The sequence below is a fragment of the Mus caroli genome, unplaced genomic scaffold (assembly GCF_978045245.1).
Source record: "Mus caroli unplaced genomic scaffold, Mus_caroli_1 scaffold_18, whole genome shotgun sequence".
Lineage (NCBI taxonomy): Eukaryota > Metazoa > Chordata > Mammalia > Rodentia > Muridae > Mus > Mus caroli.
In genome coordinates this window covers 62,355,827-62,375,162 of record NW_028227273.1, presented here as the reverse complement: position 1 = coordinate 62,375,162, position 19,336 = coordinate 62,355,827, and the positions used below count along the sequence as shown (strand labels likewise).

The window sequence follows — 19,336 nt, the reverse complement described above, 5'->3', positions numbered from 1 at the left end:
ATCCAGTGCCTGTGGGTAGAGCAAACTAGTATCTTCACAGCTGGACCACTTAAGCCACATGCAATGTGTACATCTCAGAGACTTCAGCAAAAGCAGACGAGCACAGGAGCATAGGCAGAGGCCAGTCTGCCCACCAGTGTTGGTAGGCAAGTACAGGGGAGTGTGGAGTTCCAGCAACAAATGCCCTGTTCCCGAGGGCACCTTCACACATGTGAATACTGTAGCATGCCATTTTGTATGCACTTCAGCTGTGTGCCACACGACCTCCCATCATACTGAGACAAAACTTTGAACACCACCAGATGGATTGAATCATTGAGAGGTGGGGCAGAGCGCAAGGAATCTCTCTCAAAGCAAGACACAGAGACAACGTGGTGGATACAAGTTTAATGAGGCAGGGGGTTTAGGGAAGTACAGGGGCCAAGTCTAAACTGGCAAAGGACAGAGCTGTGTGCACTGGTCTGGATGGGAACGGTCCCCAGTGTTGGAGATGTTTAGAAGGATTAGGACCTATGGCCTCGTTGATGTGTGTGTCCTGCCTGCCTCCTGCCTCCTGCCTCCTGCCTGTGAAAGATGGGAGCTCTCAACTGGGGCTCCAGCCTCCCTTCCACCAGCATGGCCCCCAGCTCTCTGGAACTGCAAGGCCAATCAATCTCTCTCATATAAATTGCCTTGGTGTCTTATCAGAGACTGGTGGGCAGCCTCTCAGGAACGACCCTGGCAACAGGGCATCCCAGCAGAAGTGGGGAGATGCTGTTGGAGGTGAAGATGTCCTGACACAAGCTGAAATCATAGCATGAACTGCCCAGGTCAGACTGGCCTAAAACCTGGTAAGACACAAATCCCCTTAAATAGAAGTATAGTCCCAATAAAAATGGGACTCTACACACCCTACTATGGAAGAAATTTCTGGAACCACATGAAGTGTAGGCATGTGGACTAGCCTACTAGCTAGCAGGGTCCTGTAAGCATAATGCTATGTACCCAGCCTACAGGCACTAAGGCCCCTGAAAGTGGGGCCAATTAACAGGCTCAGAAGCTATGCCTAAGGGACCAGGAGCCACCGCTGGCCCCAGGGCCAGGAAAGCCAAAGCCAGATAGTAGGACATGGAGGCCCAACACCCTCCTCTACCCCACCCCGAGTGCTTCCACTGGCTACACTCACATAAGTGGACCCTGGGACATCCACAGATGTCACTGTGGGATAGGACCATCATGAACACTAGGGCTTGAGAAAAGTGGAGACAGGACTAGGATTGTTGGGGTGGGCCTGCCTGCTGCTCACTGTGCTGTTTGGCACTGTGACTCACCAGGACCTTAGGAATAACCCCACCATGAAGGCCACCATCTCTCCTTTGACACAAGGAATCCCCACCACTGTCTGTGTGGCTGTCTCAGAGCCTACAAGGCAGACACCAGGGACCTCAGATACCCCTCGAGTCTCCCAGCTCCTTGCACTGGCCCTCCGGCCATGATGGCCCTGTGAGCACTGGTGCTTTGCAAGCATGGGCTCTACCTGGCTCGCATGCTACGCATGACCAAAGGACTGAGCGAATGCAGCACTGGCTCAGCAAAGCTGTATTCCTGGGCCCTCAGACTTTTCTCATTTACCTCAGACTAGTTAGGACCCAGCCCACAGCCCAGTTTGCACATCAATTTCTCCAGGGACCAAACATCCCAGCATCCAGGACACGTGACATTAGCTCCTAGACAGAGGTGAGTACCCTGCTCTGTGAACACCACCCACTCGATAGCTGCTTGTGGCCACAAGACTGTTTCTACTGTGTGTGGAGGCCAGACGATGACACTGGGCATCTTCCTCTACTGTTGATCTTGAGACAGGGTCTCACAGAGCCTAAAATGTCAGTTTAGGCTAGGCTGCCTCAGTCTGCAGCTCCAGTATCAGGGTTACAGTTATGCTAGGCTATGGCCTTCCTTTGTTCTGTATGTTTGGGTGGTACCTAAACTCAGGTCTCATCTCCCCAGCCCAAGACGGTCTCTGCTGCAGCTAGTCTGGGACATAGCACGAGAATAGACAGAGCTGGACGACACCACCCCTCTCTAACCACCAAGAGCCATGTCATTTGAAGAGCATACACACATTGAATGTCTTAAGATCAGCTATGGAGGCTGCTGCCGAACATTCCAGAAAGCTAGGCAAAGCTTGTCTTTATTGATACTGTGATTTCTGTTCACTTCCTTCTGTTCTGCAGTGTATGCAGAGTTCAGAGCAACAGAACCACGAGGTCACCATCACTCCCTGTAAAACAAGGCTGGCCTGGCAAGGTCACACCCTCAGAGCCCCGAAGCTTGCTCGGTCTGCTCAGCCCAGCCCAGGAGTGTGGTGCTACAAAGAAAAAACAGCACCAACTGAATCTGCCTCAAAACAGCAAGCAGCTACAGAGCCATACAGAGCTCCTCCTGGAGAGCCCCCGGCAATGATGTAAAGGCAGGTCCTGTCCTGCAGGCCTCCCTGGAGATCCCCAGGGACGTCACTGTGGGCCCCGACAGACGTGCGTGGTGCTGTGGGTCAGTGTATCCTTCAATGTGAAGGTGCTCCCACACAGCTCTAGACTCTTAGCTAACTCCACCTGTCTTCCCTGCAACCCGGCAGGAGCCTGTTCTCAGTGACAAAGGCAGACTGGAGATCAGAGACTGTTGAGCTAGTGGTAGGGACTGAGCTGCTGTGATCTCCCTCCCTAGGGATGAACCAGGGAGAAGGGAGGAGAGAGCTGCCCGCGCGGGGCCTCAGGAATGAGAGCTGTGGCCATGTCCAAGGTCAGCAACTAAGGGCTGACTGCCCCGGGCACGCCTTTTTGGTCTGTTCCGGGGACCCTGGGAAGGGGCTCCTTTGCCGCTTCTTCTTCAGCTGCTGCTGCAGTCTCTCTTCCTTTTTCTTCAGGTAAGAGGTCATGTTGTCAAAGGTGGCCTTGTACAGGCTGCGGAAGCTGTCACCTGTTCCAACAGAGCCTATGACAAGGACAAGAAGAGATGCCAGGTGAGTGACTTGGAACATGGCCCAGGGGCCAGCACTACCTCCTCTCACTGGATGGCCTTGGGACTTTTGTTTTGTTTTGTTTTTCGAGACAGGGTTTCTCTGTGTAGCCCTGGCTGTCCTGGAACTCACTCTGTAGACCAGGCTGGCCTCAAACTCAGAAATCCACCTGCCTCTGCCTCCCGAGTGCTGGGATTAAAGGCGTGCGCCACCACTGCCCAGGTGGCCTTGGGAATTCTACCTCCCTGATATCTCAAAGACCCTAAACCTTATGTGACCCAACCCTTGAGATCCACACTTGGGCTGGACCTGGGGACTTGTTCCAACAGAATGTTGAAGGGAAGGGGTAGAGGTGGGAAGTAGAGACCAGGGATTGGCTGACATCTTGTCTGCACTTTCTCATTCATTCACTGACAAAGCCAGCTGCAGGTCCTGAACTGGGGGAGCGTATTAGTGAGGCCTGAATCCTCCAACCATCTCCCGCGCAGGAATGAACCCTACCCAAGGGGAACCTGAGATAGCCTGAGTCAGTCAACCCCAGTGGACAGCAGGTGGTCATCTACAGAGGCCACAGGCACTCCAGGACTCCAGACCCAGAGCAAGGCCTTGGCAGGCTGTGGCTCTGGGTAAGAGCATGCCACACTGCCGTAGATGTCCTTGAGTGTTAAGCTCAGGTGCTACTGGCACAGCCCCTCAGCCAGTCTCACCCTAGTGAGCTACATCCCAAGGACAATCAGAGCTGCATGCTAGAGAGGACCCTTAGGTCACCCTACCCTCAGGTGGGTGTGGTTCCCTGACCGCCAGCAGCCAAGGCTCAGGATGCACAGGCTAGCGTGGTGCTCCTCCCTGCCCTATCCACATGTGCTCCATCTGTGTGTGGAGCACCCCAAAAGTCTAGGAACCCTAACTTCTAAGAATTGGCTTTGCAACATCTTTTCTGAGTAATAGTTTGTTTCATAGAGACTGGGTCTGGGTGGTCCTGCCTGGATGGGCAACCTCTGGCCAGTGAATACAACACTGGCCATCCCAAGCAGTAACTGAGTCACTGCCCTAGCCCCACACCAGCCAGCTCACCGCTCCTCACTGCACAGCAGCAGCACTCCTTGTCTGCATTACAGACCCTGTTCACAGAGCTCTCACCTTCCAGCATGGCCCAGCTCTCACGGAGATGGCTGCAGAGTCTCCGGGACACAGCACTGTCTGGAACAGCCTGCAGGTGACAAGTGAGCAGGGACTCAGAGAGAGCAGGCAGAGGCCTGGTGGGGCCAGCCTCGGGCACAGGCAGCCGAAGCTGGCCAAGAGTTCCCAATGCTGTCCTGCCTCGCCCAAAGCCTTATGGGATTGGCAGAGATTTCCCGCAGTGCTCCCTGCACATCAGTATCCAGCAAGGCCCTGACACAGGCCTGCACACAGGAAGAGTACACCCATGTCAGTCCTAGTGCTGCCTTCCGCAGTGTGGGAACCTCCTGTACACAGGGACTGGGACCAAAGCCAGGGCAGACAAGCTGCCTCAGGCTATAGCCTTAGGACCTAGATGGATGTAATCAAGGCTGTGGGGAAACCCCAGCCCCACCCTGCCACGCCCCACCAAAACACCAGGCTCAGACCACGGAGCTGCTGGGTGCTCTCACCTGCCACTCACCACCCACGGGCCTCCAGAGTACCAGGGGGGCATCACGGCAGTCCTGTAGAACCCACAGCCCCCGGGCCTCCTCAAACATAACATCCCACACTCGGTGAGGGAAAGTCAGCCGCTGTCTGAACTCCAGCTGCTGTCTGCTGGCATCAAGCTGGAAGACGAAGACCACGGGAACGCTTTCCAGGAGAGAGAGACGGGTCGTCACCACAGCAGCATGCCCACGTACCATTCTGCACAAGACATCCTGGCCCTAGGCCTGCCTATACTACCTGCAGACCCTGAGCCACCCAAACCCTGGGAGATGGTACATGTTTAAGGTCCAAGTTCTGGAGTAACTTGTTTTATAGTAAGAACTAATACAGGACGAAGAGTGAAATGGCCACCCCATTCCAAGTGTATATGTCAGTGTTTCTCAACCTGTGGATCACGACCCCTGAAGGGATGAAATGACCCTTTCATAGGGGTTACCTGAGACCATTAGCAAACACATATTTACATTACAATTCCTAACAGCAAAATTGCAGTTATGAAGCAGCAACAAAATTAGCTGTGGTTGGAATCACCAAACATGAACTGTAGTACAGGAAGGCTGAGAACCACTGGTGTAGACAGAAGGCTGGGTTCTCTCCTCTCCAAACCTATAATATTCTCATGTCTAAGGAGAGCAAAGAGCAACCCCAGGCTTCATAGGACAGAATGCAGATCACCAGAAACCTGCCCCCGCACTGAGAAGGGGCAGCAGAAGGAACCCCTCGATTATACCCAGCCCCTCAATCTGCCCCATGGGTGCCAACTCGCCATGAACATTGAGACCCGCTGTCTTACCACTCACACAGAAGCACCACATAGCTCTCCTGTCCCCAGAATGCAATCCTGGATGCGGCCAACCCCTGCAGGGAAAGCAGCTGCTTAGCTGGGCTCTGCTCCCAGGCACCTAAGCACCCTTCTCAGCGGAGTCTAAGGGCACAGGCACCGTGGGTCCCACATAATGCCAACTCGGGGCAAGAGTCCACGAAAACAATCCGGAATCACCAGGAGGGAAGCAGCCAATGCCCCTGTCCTCACACATGGCCCCGGCTGTCCCTGCAGGCCTATGATATGCCTCCAAAGCCATGCAGAACACATGGGAAGAGGGGCTATGATTAAAGACACAACTGTTCATGCTTCCCAGGATAAAAGGTGATACACACAGGAGCTTCTAGAAATTCCAAATATCATCAGGTGTAGAAAAAAAAGGACGTGCCTCTCATTGGCTGGCCTGGGGAAGGGCAGGCACCATGCCACCCAATTTTAAGCTGAGCAATCCGGGAACACCCTGAGGAATCATGGGTACACAGGAGGTGCCAGGGGGACTCCATGAGCACAGAGAATGCTGACGTGCCCCCAGCACTGACAAAATACAGTAAGGCTGTCTGCCATCATTGTTTAATATTCAAGTATGCCTGGAGGCCTTCCTGTTCTGCCAGCCCGTGTACACACAAAGTGCAATGTGAATTGTTTCCCATCAGGCGCTGCAGAACTGGGAATCCTGTGTGTATTCCCTAAACTTGCTTGCAGCAAGGAAACATTTCTAAAAGATGATGTCCCCATAATGAGAGCAAGAGGAGGTGGCTGGCAAACACTCAGGTACCTTGTGGCCTGGCTGTTCTCCAGGCTCCTGTAGGCCGGCCAGGTCACAGCACTGCAGCTGCCTACCGCTTCTGTATTCCCAGAGTCTCAGGGTGCCATCCTGTATAGACAGAAGGGCTACATGTATGCTCAAGAGGCCTGCCCAGAAGCAAGAAAGGAGGGGATAGGAGGGGAGGGGAACGGGACGCTGAACACGGCTGGGTGCAGACAGAGTCCCTCTGACAGCTAGGGCTCCCTTATGAAGAAAACTCTCTGCAGAGTACTGAAAGCTAACCAATTATGCCAGAGCACCTAGGAAAGCCTCCTTGATGACAGACGAGTCAATACACCAAGCCATGGCCCAGCAGGCAAAGGAACCAAGATGGCCAGACTCCCCTACTGAGAAAGTCCATTTACACCACATGCTGTGCTGGGACCAGGCAGGCAAACACACATGGGCACATAAACTATATTCACAGCCCCAAAGAAAGACTCTCCCTCTAGTGGCCACAACCAACAGACTGGTGGACTTGGCATCCTAGTTGGGGACAAGAGGCTGGATACTTTCTTTTGCTGTGGCCACCCAGCAGCAGGCACACCACTTACCCCAGAGGAAGAAAGCAGCAGTTCAGGATGACTGGGCACTACAAGGATGCGGCTCACAAACCTGTGGAGAGCAAAGCCAGGTCACCCAACACGGGAGGGAGCCTCTCACCCTGCTCAGAAAGGGAAACCACCGCCGACCCCACCCATACCAGGGGGTGCTGAGAACACGGCTGGCACGTGTGAGTCTCCAACATTACATGTGGACCAAGGGGGCAGGGCCCAGTTCTGCCAGAGCATTGTCACGTGCAGCTCTGCATGGGGACACTCACTACCTCACTCTGCCCCATAAACCTGCCTCCATTTGAGATGCCTACATGCAGGTCAAAGCCATACTACTAAACACTCTGAGAAGACCCCAAGAGGCCTCTGTGAAGCCACCCACAAAGCCCAGCCTAGCTCTGTGGCTCCCAACTACACAGGACAGCAGCAGCCACTCTGCCACCAGATGTGAGCCTAAGCAAGCTGGCTCTCCAGGAACCTACACCTACCCTGCAATCCCCCTGGCCAGGAACATGACCTCCAGTGCAGGCAACAATGCTGCCCTTCTCCCAGCTCCTGTTATATTGTTTTAATGTATGAGTGCCCTGTCTGCATGTATGCCTGCAAGCCAGAAGAGTATGTCAGACCCCATTACAGATGCTCATGAACCACCATGTGGGTGCTGGGAATTGAACTCAGGACCTCTGGAAAAGCCGCCAGTGCTCTTAACCGCTGAGCCATCTCTTCAGCCCCTTCTCCCAGCTCTTAACAGACTTCAATTATTGTTCACAATACCCAGGGCTCCTACCATGTTGGTTCACATGGCTCCCTTCATCCCCATTACCCAATACCAAGTCACCAACCTGACCCTGACCTGGTCTGCAGCTGGCCTTTGACCAACAGCTGCCTTCTCTTAGGGGACCTAGTTGTCCTCTTAGGCCCTCCAAGAGGAATAAGCTGTGTGCATTCCATAGGCCCAAGTCACAGCAAGTTCTCGCAGCTAAGAATGGGAACCAGTCTCCACAAGCTGCACTACACTGAACCATCATAGAAAAGGCCACAGGAGAGGTTCCATCCCTGGCACTGCAGAAATCCCAAAAGCTAACTAACAAGCACTGTTCCTCTCAAGTCACTGTCCTCAGGTCCTGTGGAGGGTAGAGGGGTGAAGTCCCTACGGAAGTAGGCAGCAGCAAGCAGAGAAAGGGCTGCCACATAAAAGCAGTTCCACAAACTAGCAAGGGGTCAGGGTCCTGTGGCAGGAGTGCATGCCCCAGACTGAGGCTCAGCAGAGCCCAGCCCGCAGTTCTCAATGAGAGACTGGAGAAATGGGCTGAGGAGCACTAGCCCAGGAGGTTAAGCTCAAAGCAACTGCTTCACACAGCCCACAGCCCTGGATTTCTGCAGCTCTCACACCCGTGGGAGCCAAGGGCCTGATACAGCCTTCTGAGTCTCCAAATAGCTCTTAGCATGGCGTCCCTAGTCTACCAATAGCACCAGTGCTCCAATCACCCTCATCTATTAGACCCAGACTTCCCTGTCTAGACAGGGGACAGGGTTGCACTTACTCAGTGTGTCCCAGGCAGAAAGACTCGATGCTGTGTGGGGCAGCAGCCCAGCTGACCCGGATCTTCTCATCCCGGTCTGCAGTGAGCACAAACTGGTCATCAGGACTCACAGCCTACATCACCAGGGGGGACGGAGAGAGAGCCACTCACTGGGCAGCCTTGCAAATACCATCAGAATGTTTGTATTTTCTCCAGGCCACCCTGAAGGCGTTTCAGGGAGCTGAAGTGCAGCTTGGAAGAGCCATAGGAACTGGCAGGGTGTAGAAGGAGCTCCCCTACTGTGGGAGGGTCCTCAGAAGAGCCAGTTCCCTTTCCTCAGCTTAAATAAAGGCCAGAGCCATACCGCTATACACTGAGACCTGCTCCAACACCACCCACCCATACCTGCTGCACCCCTCCCATCCCCCACATTGTATGGCAGCAGCCAGAGTCATACTAAGCACTGCACATAGCCCTTGATGCCACCCACCTCAGGCTGTCCCAGTTCTATAGGTAGGAGGCCTAGGTCATAGTTAAACCTTAGGAGGGGAAAGAGAGGAGACCACAGGCCAAGTAGCTCTCACCACTCCCCCGCACTGCCCAGACTGTGGTCCAGAGGTACACAATGAGAGTCTCCTGCCTGTCAGTGCCACTCTAGGCTCCTGATCTGGGACCCCCATGCTTCTCCCACCTGGCCCTGTCCATAGACTGCCCCCCTCCAGCCGTGACTGAAGTGGACAGCGTTGCCTGTGTGTTCCCACATACCACGTCTAGCAGCATGGAGAGGTGCCCAAGCTCCAGCCTGCCACATCCATCCGGCTCCAGCACCAAGAAGGAGTAGACATCTCCAGACTTGTCAGCCACCAAGACCCGGTCCTCTGAGGCTGTGAAGGTGAGGGCGGTGCACCTCCGCACCACCATCCTGCAGAGTCAGAGAGCTGAGCTGCCTCGTGCCCCAAGTCAGCGCAGACCCTCCTCAGACCCTAAAGCCAGAGATGGTCCCAATTTAAAATTGTGAGCTACACTCACAATGCTTTGACAAACATCACCTGGTGCAACGGGGTAGCACACGCCCAGCCCTCACCGCTGGTGACTGTAAAGCAGGCCTTCTCTACACGGCCTTGCTCGGCTGAAGGCTGGTCACATCTCAACGGTGACACTAGGCTGGGATGTGCCACAGGTCTGGGTAGTCGGTGTGTTTTTAACTGAACAGTTCTGAACTAGGAAGAGCTGACGGGGTCTGGCCCGCCCTGTTGCAGGTTAGGAGCAGAAGACTGCAGATGGTGGTGCCTCAAACATAAAGCAACACAATGAGCCAAAAAGGACAGTGCCTTCAACCTAGTCTACTCTTAGAATTCCCTCAAAAGAGTGAAAGACACAGCGGGCGTGGAGACTCACACCTTTAATCCCAGCACTTGGAAGGCAGAGGCTGTGGATCTGAGTTGAGGGCAGCCGAGTTTCAGGACAGCAATGGTTACACAGAGAAATCCTGTCTTGAAAAAACTAAAGCATAAAAACAAAGACAGGCAGGCACACACCAGAAACCCCAGCGCCCCAGAGGCTGAGGAAGAATGAGAGTTCCAGGCCTGTGTCACGAGCATTTGCTATTAACCACCCCCTGCAACCTCCCACCCCTGCCTTTGCTGCGTGTCTGAAAAGCTCTCAATAAAATGCTGGAGAAGTTGATCCCTACCCCAGAACCTTTTGCTGCTCATTTGAAGGAGACAATTGCTAGCTGTGCTACAAAGCATATATGCTCTCTGGACCCCTGCCCTGGAGTCCCCCCACCCAACAGGACCACATGGCTCGACCCACCCCCACCCCACCCCCACCTCACCCCACCACATCTGTGACTCTGCCGCTAGGTCTGAGCCTAGACTCAGGACGGCCACAGGTACTACCAGGCTAGCATACCCTTACAGTGGCTGTCGGTAACTTCATACCCAGAGCAACGTGAGCCACAGGCAACAGAGCAGCCGTGAGTCAGCCAGAATCCCCAGGACAAGATACAGGCACAGTGTTGGAGACCACTTAAATCTGTCATATCAACCCATTCACAGCACTCCTTGGCCCAGGCCCCATGGTAACTCTGCATCCATCGTTCTAACCCTGCTCTGCAGTGCACACACCCTCACCACAGAAACCCTGTCCTTTCCTTTGCAGCTCAGCATGGGCCGTAGCGATCACTGAGGAGCTGATGCTGGTGCAGGACAGGACCCACAGCCCCACAGCAGTGGGCTGGCTGTATGTAGGCCTGAGTCAGAACTTGACACTTGAGGGTAGTGTTCCACAAGAGACAGAAAGCAAAGGGAAGGAGGTGGCTGTAGCGCTACTCTCCTCCATCTGTCTGACTGCGCAGCTGCAGAGTAGACGCTCCAGAGGGAACAGGAGAAACACAATTGGGCTCTGGCTGGGGCCAATGAACCAAAACAAATGGCCTGAGCCGCCTAGCAACCACGCCTGTGTAAATGGGTTCAATGAGCAACTGTGCCAAACTCAAGCACAAGCTCTAACTGGGGTCAAGACAAAACACCTGAGGACTGCACCTGCCCCAGAACTTGCTTCCTGTCTGAGTCTTCCCATGCCATACGCTGCTACTCAGCTCCAGGCAGAAATATCCATGATACCCCACCACCCTCTCAGACTAAGGCATAGAGGCAGCTCCAGGAAGGTATCCGCTGTGGGTAAATCCTGGGGCTAGAACCCAAGTCAGACCATCAGACAGGAAGCATACAGGGAGGTCACTCCAGGAGCTGAGGCAGGCAGGTGCCCCACTGAACCCCATACTATGTGACAGGAGGTGTTAGGCATATCCCTAATCTTCTGGTCTCAGGGTTTACAGCCAAGAGCCCCACAAAACAGTGGGCTCCCCTCTGGTGGGCTCCAGTGGAGGGAGAAAAGGGTAGTCTCTGTCAGCATGTCGCACTGCTGAGCCCTGAAGCTCCCATTTACGTATGGTGCTGCCCCACGGGAGCCTTCTGAGCCACATAGGTCCTGCCAGGCACCAAGAGTCTCAAAACACCTGCCACAGCTGTCTGTCCATAGCTCTGCCAACCCAGTGTAGAGCAAACAGCTTCTTCCTGTGTGCTGTTACTTTCTGTAGAACACTCTAGAATGGTCCAACTGCACACACAAGATTCTTGTTCATAAAAACACACCCACCAAAACTAAAGGCTTCATCTGTCCCTTGATGCCTTCGTCTTTAGCCGGCAACCCTGGTTTCTGGCCCAAAAGGCAAATAAGGGGTTCCTGGCCCACCAAGTGGTAGTCTCTATGGCCCTACCACTCTGAACTGATACACTATTACCCACAATTTTCCAACATAAGACTGAGGGGAGAAGCCAGGTGTGGTGGCCCATGCCTTTAAACCCGGCCCTCTCTGACTGAGGGCCAGCCTGATCTACAGAGGGAGTTCCAGGACAGCCAGGGTTACAGAGAAACCCTGTCTCGAAAAAACAAGGAAGGGAAGAGAGGGGAGAGGGAGAAGGGGGAAAAGGATGGAAGGTGGGAGGGAGGGGGAAGAAGGCAGGGAGGGGAGAAAGAGAGGAGAGAGAACAGAAAGAAGGAAAGTAGAGAGAGACTGAAGACAGTAGCTGGATAGCACCCAGGCCTCAGCCAGGGAGGCCCAGAGCAGCCTGGGGTCCCCAATGCTATGCAGGACAAACTCAAATACATGCAAAATGCTGGAGCCAGGTTGCACGACAAGGGTGTAAAGGTCTCCCTCCCCAAGGGAGCAAGTTCAGAGTCCAAGGAGATCCGTGCCCAGGACGCACAGTGGCTCCAGAGGATAGAGTACAGCAGCCTCCAGTGTGAGGGGACTGAGCAGCCCCACTCCACATGGCTGCTGCTGTCCGTCCGTCCGTCCATCCGGATCAGACCTCCCTGCTCTTGTCCCTTCCTCACGCTCACCCCACACTCGCCCTGCCGTCAAATTTCCCAGCAGACAGAGAGGGAAGGACTTTCTTTACTTGCCCTACTAACTTCAGGAACCCAATATGCCAAAGGAGGAGTTTTCTCAATTTCAATTCTTCCAAAGAGCTCTTACCTTTGAAACTCCTCTTACTGAAAACAAAAACAAAACAAAACCCCCTGAAAGATACAAATGAAGTTCACAAAATGCAAACAACTGTCCAGTGTGCAGAAAGCCACACTGCCTCCCTGGCAGTTGAGACTGAAGATCTGAGAACGCTGCATGATGAGAAGCACATTTAGAAACCTGTGCAGGAGCTGGAGAAATGGCTCAGCTGTAAAGGGCTTGCTGCTCCTGCAGAGGCCCCAAGTGGTAGGTCACAAGCACTGAACCCCAGCTACAGAGGTTCTAACATCCTCTTTTGGCCTCTTCAGGCCCCGTGCACGTATTCAGTGTAGACACAGACAAGCACACCATAGGCCTGCCCAGTGGCACTCTACAGCCACAGCAGGCCCAAGATGCAACCTCTCCAACACCTGCAGCCTGCACTGCTGCTGCTGCCTCCCAACCCACAGCAACTACATCCCAGTCTCCCACACTCCTACATCCTAGCTGTCAAGTGCCCTAGCTGTGCTGTGGCCGGCTATGATCTAAAAACAGAAGGTCAGAGGACTGTCTGAGCTCACGCCCAAGGGCAGCACACAGCACAACCAGCATGTAAGCTTATGTGAGCCACATACTGAGGGCTAAGGGTGCAGATGAGCGGGGAACACGCTCTGAGCACAAGGCTGTGTCCCCAGCACCTGACTAACAACTCACAGAGCATCCACCCCATTCCAGGCTGGCACATTAGAGCCTGTGCTGTCATGGTGACCAGGTGATTCTCATGCCTACCTCTGCAGTCAGTCTTTAACCTAGAAGGATCCCTATCACATTCTCAAAACCTTCTGTGCATATGTGTGGGTTCCCTTGCGTGGATACACGCATGTGAGTGTCAAAACCTTCTGTGCATATGTGTGGGTTCCCTTGCATGGATACACGCATGTGAGTGTCAAAACCTCCTGTGCATATGTGTGGGTTCCCTTGCGTGGATACACGCCTGTGAGTGTCAAAACCTTCTGTGCATATGTGTGGGTTCCCTTGCGTGGATACACGCATGTGAGTGCTACAGCACATGCCTGAAGGACAGAGGAACTTCTCAGGCAGTATTCGTGCTTTCATTTTGTTTGAACAGCATCTCCTGTTCTTTGCCTCTGCATACACAAGGTTAGCTTGTCTGCAGCTTACAGAGTCCTCTTGTCTCTAGCTCCACCTTTGCTGGAGTGCTGTGATGACAGATGCATACCTCCTATGTCCAGCCTTAAGTGGGTTCCAGGACAAGGCTTGCTGCCAAGCCAGAGGACCCAAGTTTTATCCCCAGGACTCGAATGGCAGAAGGAGAAGTGACCCAAGCACACATATAGGTATACATATGTAGGTACACGTGTGTACACACACACACCAGTGCACAAAAAATAAGTAAATGCAAAAAATAAAGCCAACGATGTCTTGCTGGTGAATTGTCTGTCTGTGGGAGGGCCTCAGGAAGCCTGGTGCATCAAGTGTCCTTATGTTAACTTACTGTGCTGTTTCTATACAGTACACATTTAATACCATCTAAGATGCAAAAATATACACACTGACAGGCAATGGGCCGACAGAGGGCAGATGGATATATGTGCTCTTGACGACACCACCAAGTAGCCAGAGAGTTTTTTAAACTCATCTCTTAGAAAATAGGATGAAGACCGGGCGTGGTGGCACACACCTTTAATCCCAGCACTTGGGAGGCAGAGGCAGGCGAATTTCTGAGTTCGAGGCCAGCCTGGTCTACAGAGTGAGTTCCAGGACAGCCAGGGCTATACAGAGAAACCCTGTCTCGAAAAACAAAAACAAAAAAAAAAAAAAGAAAAAAAAAGAAAATAGGATGAACTAAAAACCCAAAAAGCTCATTCCTGAACATCAGTAGTTCAAATGTCATGCCCAAGGCCACCCTGCCTGGATGAGTGTGTAATGTCCCACAGGCTCATGTGCTTGAGCACTCCATGCACAGCAATGGTGTGGTTCTGAGGGCTACAGGACCTTTAAGAGATATGGCCTAGCCGAGCTTGGTGGTGTGTCTTTAATCCCAGCACTCAGGAGGCAGAGGCAGGTGGATTTCTGAGTTCGAGGCCACACTCTGGTCTACAGAGTGAGTTCCAGGACAGCCAGGGCTACACAGAGAAACCCTGTCTCGAAAAACCAAAAAAAAAAAAAAAAAAAAAAAAAAAGAGTGAGAGAGAGAAAAAGAGAGAGAGAGAGATAAGGCCTAGCTGGCAGACCCTGTCCAGTCCTGCTTTCTGATCCTAACAGACCTGCAGATGATCCATCAGCACTGTAAGCTCTGCCCACCACACCTTTCCTTCCCCACTGACGCATCCTGACGCTTGCTACCAGCACCATGCCTGCCCCAAAAGCGCATCCTCTGAGCGACCAGCCAGAATAAACCCTCCTTCCCTTGAGTTGCTTCTGTCAGGGATTTTGAAAGGGCAACAGAAAAACTGATGAATAAACTCAAGCTCAGTTAAATCAGCAGTAGGGGTGGGGACAGGGGTAAGGGAGGCCCTGGCTGACTCTGCTCGGTGTGCTGATGCCACAGAATAAAGAGATTCAGGAGACCCAGAGCATCTGTATTAGGTTGTTGGTAATCTGCCCAGCACTAAGCACCACAGGTGCACATTCACAGGGACAGGACGGCACCGAGAAAAGGCAGAGACACAAATCAGTCACACACAGTCTCCACTCCTCAGCATCATCACCACCTACATCTCCCTCCCTGCACATTGCCTTAGAAACTGTAGAAGTGATGCAGAATGCTTATGAACTCCTGGAGGAGAGGCCCTGCCCAGCTGCTGGTCTCACCCAACACCTAGCCTGTCCTTTATCTTCTCCACAGACACACAAGGATGAACCTCATCACCTAGCTTACACGCATGCAACACCCACTTCCACTTACCCAGAGCCCCGACACTTGGAGCATGAGCTAACTAACAGTCCCACTCCTGCTGGGCATGAGGCTGCAGCCCCATGGAAAACAGGAAGGCACAGTGGCACGGTGTCACTGAGTGCTGGCACTGCAGCCTCTGCACAGGCTGTCCAAGCTGAACAGCCCGAAACTGGCGATTTAACCCTCACAGCACCCAACGGGTGCAAGAATGGGCCCATGCCACCCCACCCCCACATGCTGTTAGTTTTCAGTCAGTCTCACACGTAGCTGGTACTTCATGTTAGCTGCTTACTACAACGGTTACTGTCACTACGGCTACTGACATGCAAGTACAAGGACATCTTAATGACTCAATGTTAGCATTTCATACCTGACACTCAGACATTGCCATGGTTTTGTACGGAAAAGAATCAGACGCTTACTGTCATCTGTTAAAGCAAAATAGCGGCCAGACTTGGAGAAGGTGGACGCCAGAATCGAGTCACTCCCCGTGTCTGCGGGCTGCCCGTCCTCCCTGAAAGGGCAGGGAGAGAAAAGGAAACAATTAGGCCTCGCCTGAGTTGCTGGGCTCATCCATCCTAACACAGGTGAAGTGGAAGATGTTGGTCAGTCAGTTCATGCAGCCAGAGCGTGATGGCAGACTCAGGGGACCCAGGGATGTTCCGAGAACAGCTCTAATTTCCCAAGCGTGAAACCTAACTCAACAGGCTAACATCCAGCGTAGGCTGGAAGGACTCGCAGACATCACATGGTCTAGCCCTCATAGGCATGGACTAACCCAAGGCTAGAGGCAGGGGCCAATAAAATTAGTAACAAACGGAGTCCCAAGACCAAGCCACCACACAAAACAGTCACAGGCTGCTCTGTACCTTTCAATTAGTTAATTCCCCACACCTGCCCTCAATGCACTTTGTTTGAAATGGTCACTGTTACTTTAAAGAGCCAGCAACAAAAATGAATGCTAAAGAAATTAAAATTAAAACAAAACAAAAAATTTAAAAGTATCTGAGAAGGTCCTACATATTCTGAATGCCTACATTTAAAGTTACTTCCATGTTCCTCTCTGAAATGGAACTTAGCCTAGCCTCACAGCTAGGTAACCAGACCTAGGACTTCAGTGAGTGTGCTATTCTCCGGGCTCACTGCTCAAACCACAAGGGCTTCCCTGCCATCTCACCCTTTATCTTCTGGCGTGGCCTTCTTCTCTGCAGTACTGCAGTCGTATGTGAAGACGCAGTCATCATCACTAAAGAGAAGAGACAAGAGTGAGCATCTTTCTCTTGGAACAAAAACATTCCACCGTCATTACGTTATGGGTCTTATCCATGACAGAGAAGAGCCAAGAACTGCCACTGCTTAGCCTCCTAATAGTATACATCAATCAGCATGCCATGGTACTCTTAATCAATACAGTATTCTTCCAGCCGCCAACCTGCTGATTCTAAGGAAATTACGTTCTGATACTGTTTTTTGTTATGGTGGTAGTTTCTCTGTGTAGCCCAGGCTATCCTGGAACTTGCTCTGTAGACCAGGCTAGCCTTGAACTTGGATATCCACCTGCCTCTGCCTGAGTGCCGGGATCAAAAGTGTCCACTGCCACTGCCCCTGCCACCTCCATCCCCCATTACCCCACACGTTCTGATTTTTAATTAATTTATTATATATATATATATATATATATGTGTGTATATATGTCTGTGTGTGTGTGTGTGTGTATGTTCTGCCTGCATGTATGCCTGCATACCAGAAGAGGGCACCAGATCTCATTATCCATGGTTATAAACCACCATGTTGCTGCTGGGAATTGAACTCAGGACTTCTGGAAGAACATTCAGTGCTCTTAACCTCTGAGCCATCTCTCCAGCCCTCTAGTATTATTTTTCAACTCGGCTTTCCTTCCAAATTTATAACTGCTGAGGCTGTCTTTACAGAATTCAGAAACAAGTCTCACCTGCCCCAGTGAGCTTCAGGCTCTTATTCAAATGGGAAGGAATCACACACTTTCCGAATCAGAACTTAAGCTCCTTTCTTTTGCTCTGATCCTGTACCCTGATCCATTAAAGCATCTGGTGCTGTTGACAACCTATAACGTGGCAGCACCAAAGACTTTTCCAGTTAAACACTCAACTTCAGAAAGAAGAGTCATTTTCCAAGTCTGAAACTTTGTTGGCCAATGGCATTCCCCAAAAGACACAAATTGAGGAACGTTCCTAATCTTCACATGTCAAAGTACCAAAGCTAGACTGGAAAGGAAAAAAAAAAAAGAGCCAAAACGGACTGCCACTGATCCTCTAGGTTCGTGGTAATCAACTACTTGCTCAAAGAATCCTTTGACCGAGCACAACGTATACATAAAGACAGAAATAACATAAAGCAAAACTTTATGTCGTGTGAAAGGTCTTTAGGGAGATGCTCACTTCGGGTTCTGCGTTCGTCCTGGCTTTGGGAGGAGTCGGGTTAAGAACCCAAAATCCCTGAAGAGCAAGTAGAGCCCAGTTGCTGGACGCAGACCCAAGAGAGAGCATGTTTTGTGCTCAGTGAGAGAATCTGTAGGGTTCCCTAATATATGACCCTCATCAGGGAGGTTCCAAGCGGGTCAAGATTGACCAGGACCCCCTAGAAGCCTGGGCAATGCGACACCCACGTGACTTAGCCCTCCCAGCGCCGCGCAGGCGCCTCAGAGTCCGGAAGTACCCCTACTCTGAACAGAGAGCGCCCCGGACCTGCCGGGCAGGTTACGGGGTGATGCGCCGTGGTGAAGAGGCGCCGAGGACAGGGAATCCGGGAGGACACGGAACACTGCCGCTCCGGCCCCGCCGCTCTCAGCCCGGACTTCTTACCTGCCCGCAGTGGAGAAGGCTAGGAACCGGCTGCCTCCTCGCACCACCAGCGTCTGGGAGCACAGTGCCAGCCCCGCAGAGCTCGCCATGGGCCCGCCCGCCGCCTCCGGACACGTGCGACGCGCTGCGCCCTTCCTGCTGGCGCTTGTCAGTGATGTCACTCGGCGCCACGCGAACGGCGTACCGTCCAGGAGCATGCGCGTAGTCTCATTTGATCTCAGTGCCCCCAGAGGTGCTGATGCTGCAGATCCCCATACTGCCTTTGGTGATTGACTTTACTGCCCGTCACGTTAGGTGACCTCTTGGACCGGGTCTGGTACTCATTGTGTGACAGTTTAAAAACAACAACAACAAAAAGCTGCTGTGTGGCATCAGTATTGGATGGCCAGGCCCAATATGTAGCCGTGTATGAGTACGAGTCACTGGAAATGTGCTCATTTAAGACAAAGACCTCTTGGACCCCAACTGTCAAACGAGTCTAACGGTGTGCCTGCCCAGATCACCAAAAGACTCGTTCCATCCATCCCAGTGACTCACAACGTCCAGAATATTGTGGTCTCTTATAGGTTGGATGTGAACCCCCAAGGCAGCTCCTAAAAAAGATGGTTTATCTGCCCCACCCACCCAACACACCCTAGTGAAAGTAAACTCTTTGATCTGATCAGTGTCCTGTTTCAAAGTCACACTTACTATGCTGTGTACAACTGCCGTCTTAAGGTTGTGCGGTTCTCTGAGTGAGTCTATCTTATAAAGCAGCAGTTGGCTCCATTTTTACCTGAAACTGAGTCAGAACGACTCTTCATTTTACTTGTACAAGCTGGGAGGTGGTAGCACTCGCCTTTAATCCCAGCACTTGGGAGGCAGAAGCAGGCAGATCTCTTGAGTTTGAGGCCAGCCTGGTCTAACAAGTTCCAGGATAGCCAGGAGTAGGCAGAGAAACCCTATCTATAAACAAACAAACAAACAAACAGTAAAAGAAAAAAAAAACACTCTTGCAAATGAAATCACCATCTACAGATGCAATTAAGTTAAATCATGGATGATCCAAAATTGTATCAGAGAAGTCAGGTCTTGAGCTTATCCAACGCCATAGCGATGAGAAATGGAACCCCTTTGCAGGACTATAAAGCAATAACCTAATGCTATGCCCAGGTATGCAATAGCTCACTTGAGACAAACGCTAATGTGAT

General features: G+C 52.2%; 1 protein-coding gene across 4 annotated transcripts; it reads right to left on the bottom strand.

Moving 5' to 3' along the window:
• Positions 1 to 372: 372 nt before the first annotated feature.
• Positions 373 to 18,304, bottom strand: Wdr4 (WDR4 tRNA N7-guanosine methyltransferase non-catalytic subunit). Of its 4 annotated transcripts, XM_021186354.3 has the most exons (11): positions 18,147 to 18,304; positions 16,484 to 16,552; positions 15,677 to 15,820; positions 9,137 to 9,293; positions 8,393 to 8,505; positions 6,849 to 6,909; positions 6,265 to 6,363; positions 5,460 to 5,524; positions 4,627 to 4,810; positions 4,136 to 4,205; positions 373 to 2,970 (listed from the first exon to the last, which is right to left on the bottom strand). In XM_021186354.3, exons 1-11 carry the CDS (start codon positions 18,233 to 18,235, stop codon positions 2,780 to 2,782), a joined length of 1,242 nt encoding a protein of 413 aa, XP_021042013.2. In that variant the 5' UTR covers positions 18,236 to 18,304; the 3' UTR covers positions 373 to 2,779. The 4 variants fall into 4 exon arrangements, with proteins under 4 accessions (XP_021042013.2, XP_021042014.1, XP_029327469.1 ...); XM_021186355.3 differs by lacking the exons at positions 16,484 to 16,552; positions 18,147 to 18,304 and having other exon boundaries at positions 15,729 to 15,814; XM_029471609.2 differs by lacking the exons at positions 16,484 to 16,552; positions 18,147 to 18,304 and having other exon boundaries at positions 9,137 to 9,354; positions 15,677 to 15,805.
• Positions 18,305 to 19,336: the final 1,032 nt, after the last annotated feature.

Coding starts and splice junctions, on each gene's coding strand:
- Wdr4 (XM_021186354.3), bottom strand. CDS start 18,235: ATGGCGAGCTCTGCGGGGCTGGCACTGTGCTCCCAGACGCTGGTGGTG. Junction 8,506..9,136: donor TCTCCATGCTGCTAGACGTG/GTATGTGGGAAC, acceptor CTGGTGATGTAG/GCTGTGAGTCCTGATGACCA. Junction 5,525..6,264: donor GAGAACAGCCAGGCCACAAG/GTACCTGAGTGT, acceptor CTTTCCCTGCAG/GGGTTGGCCGCATCCAGGAT.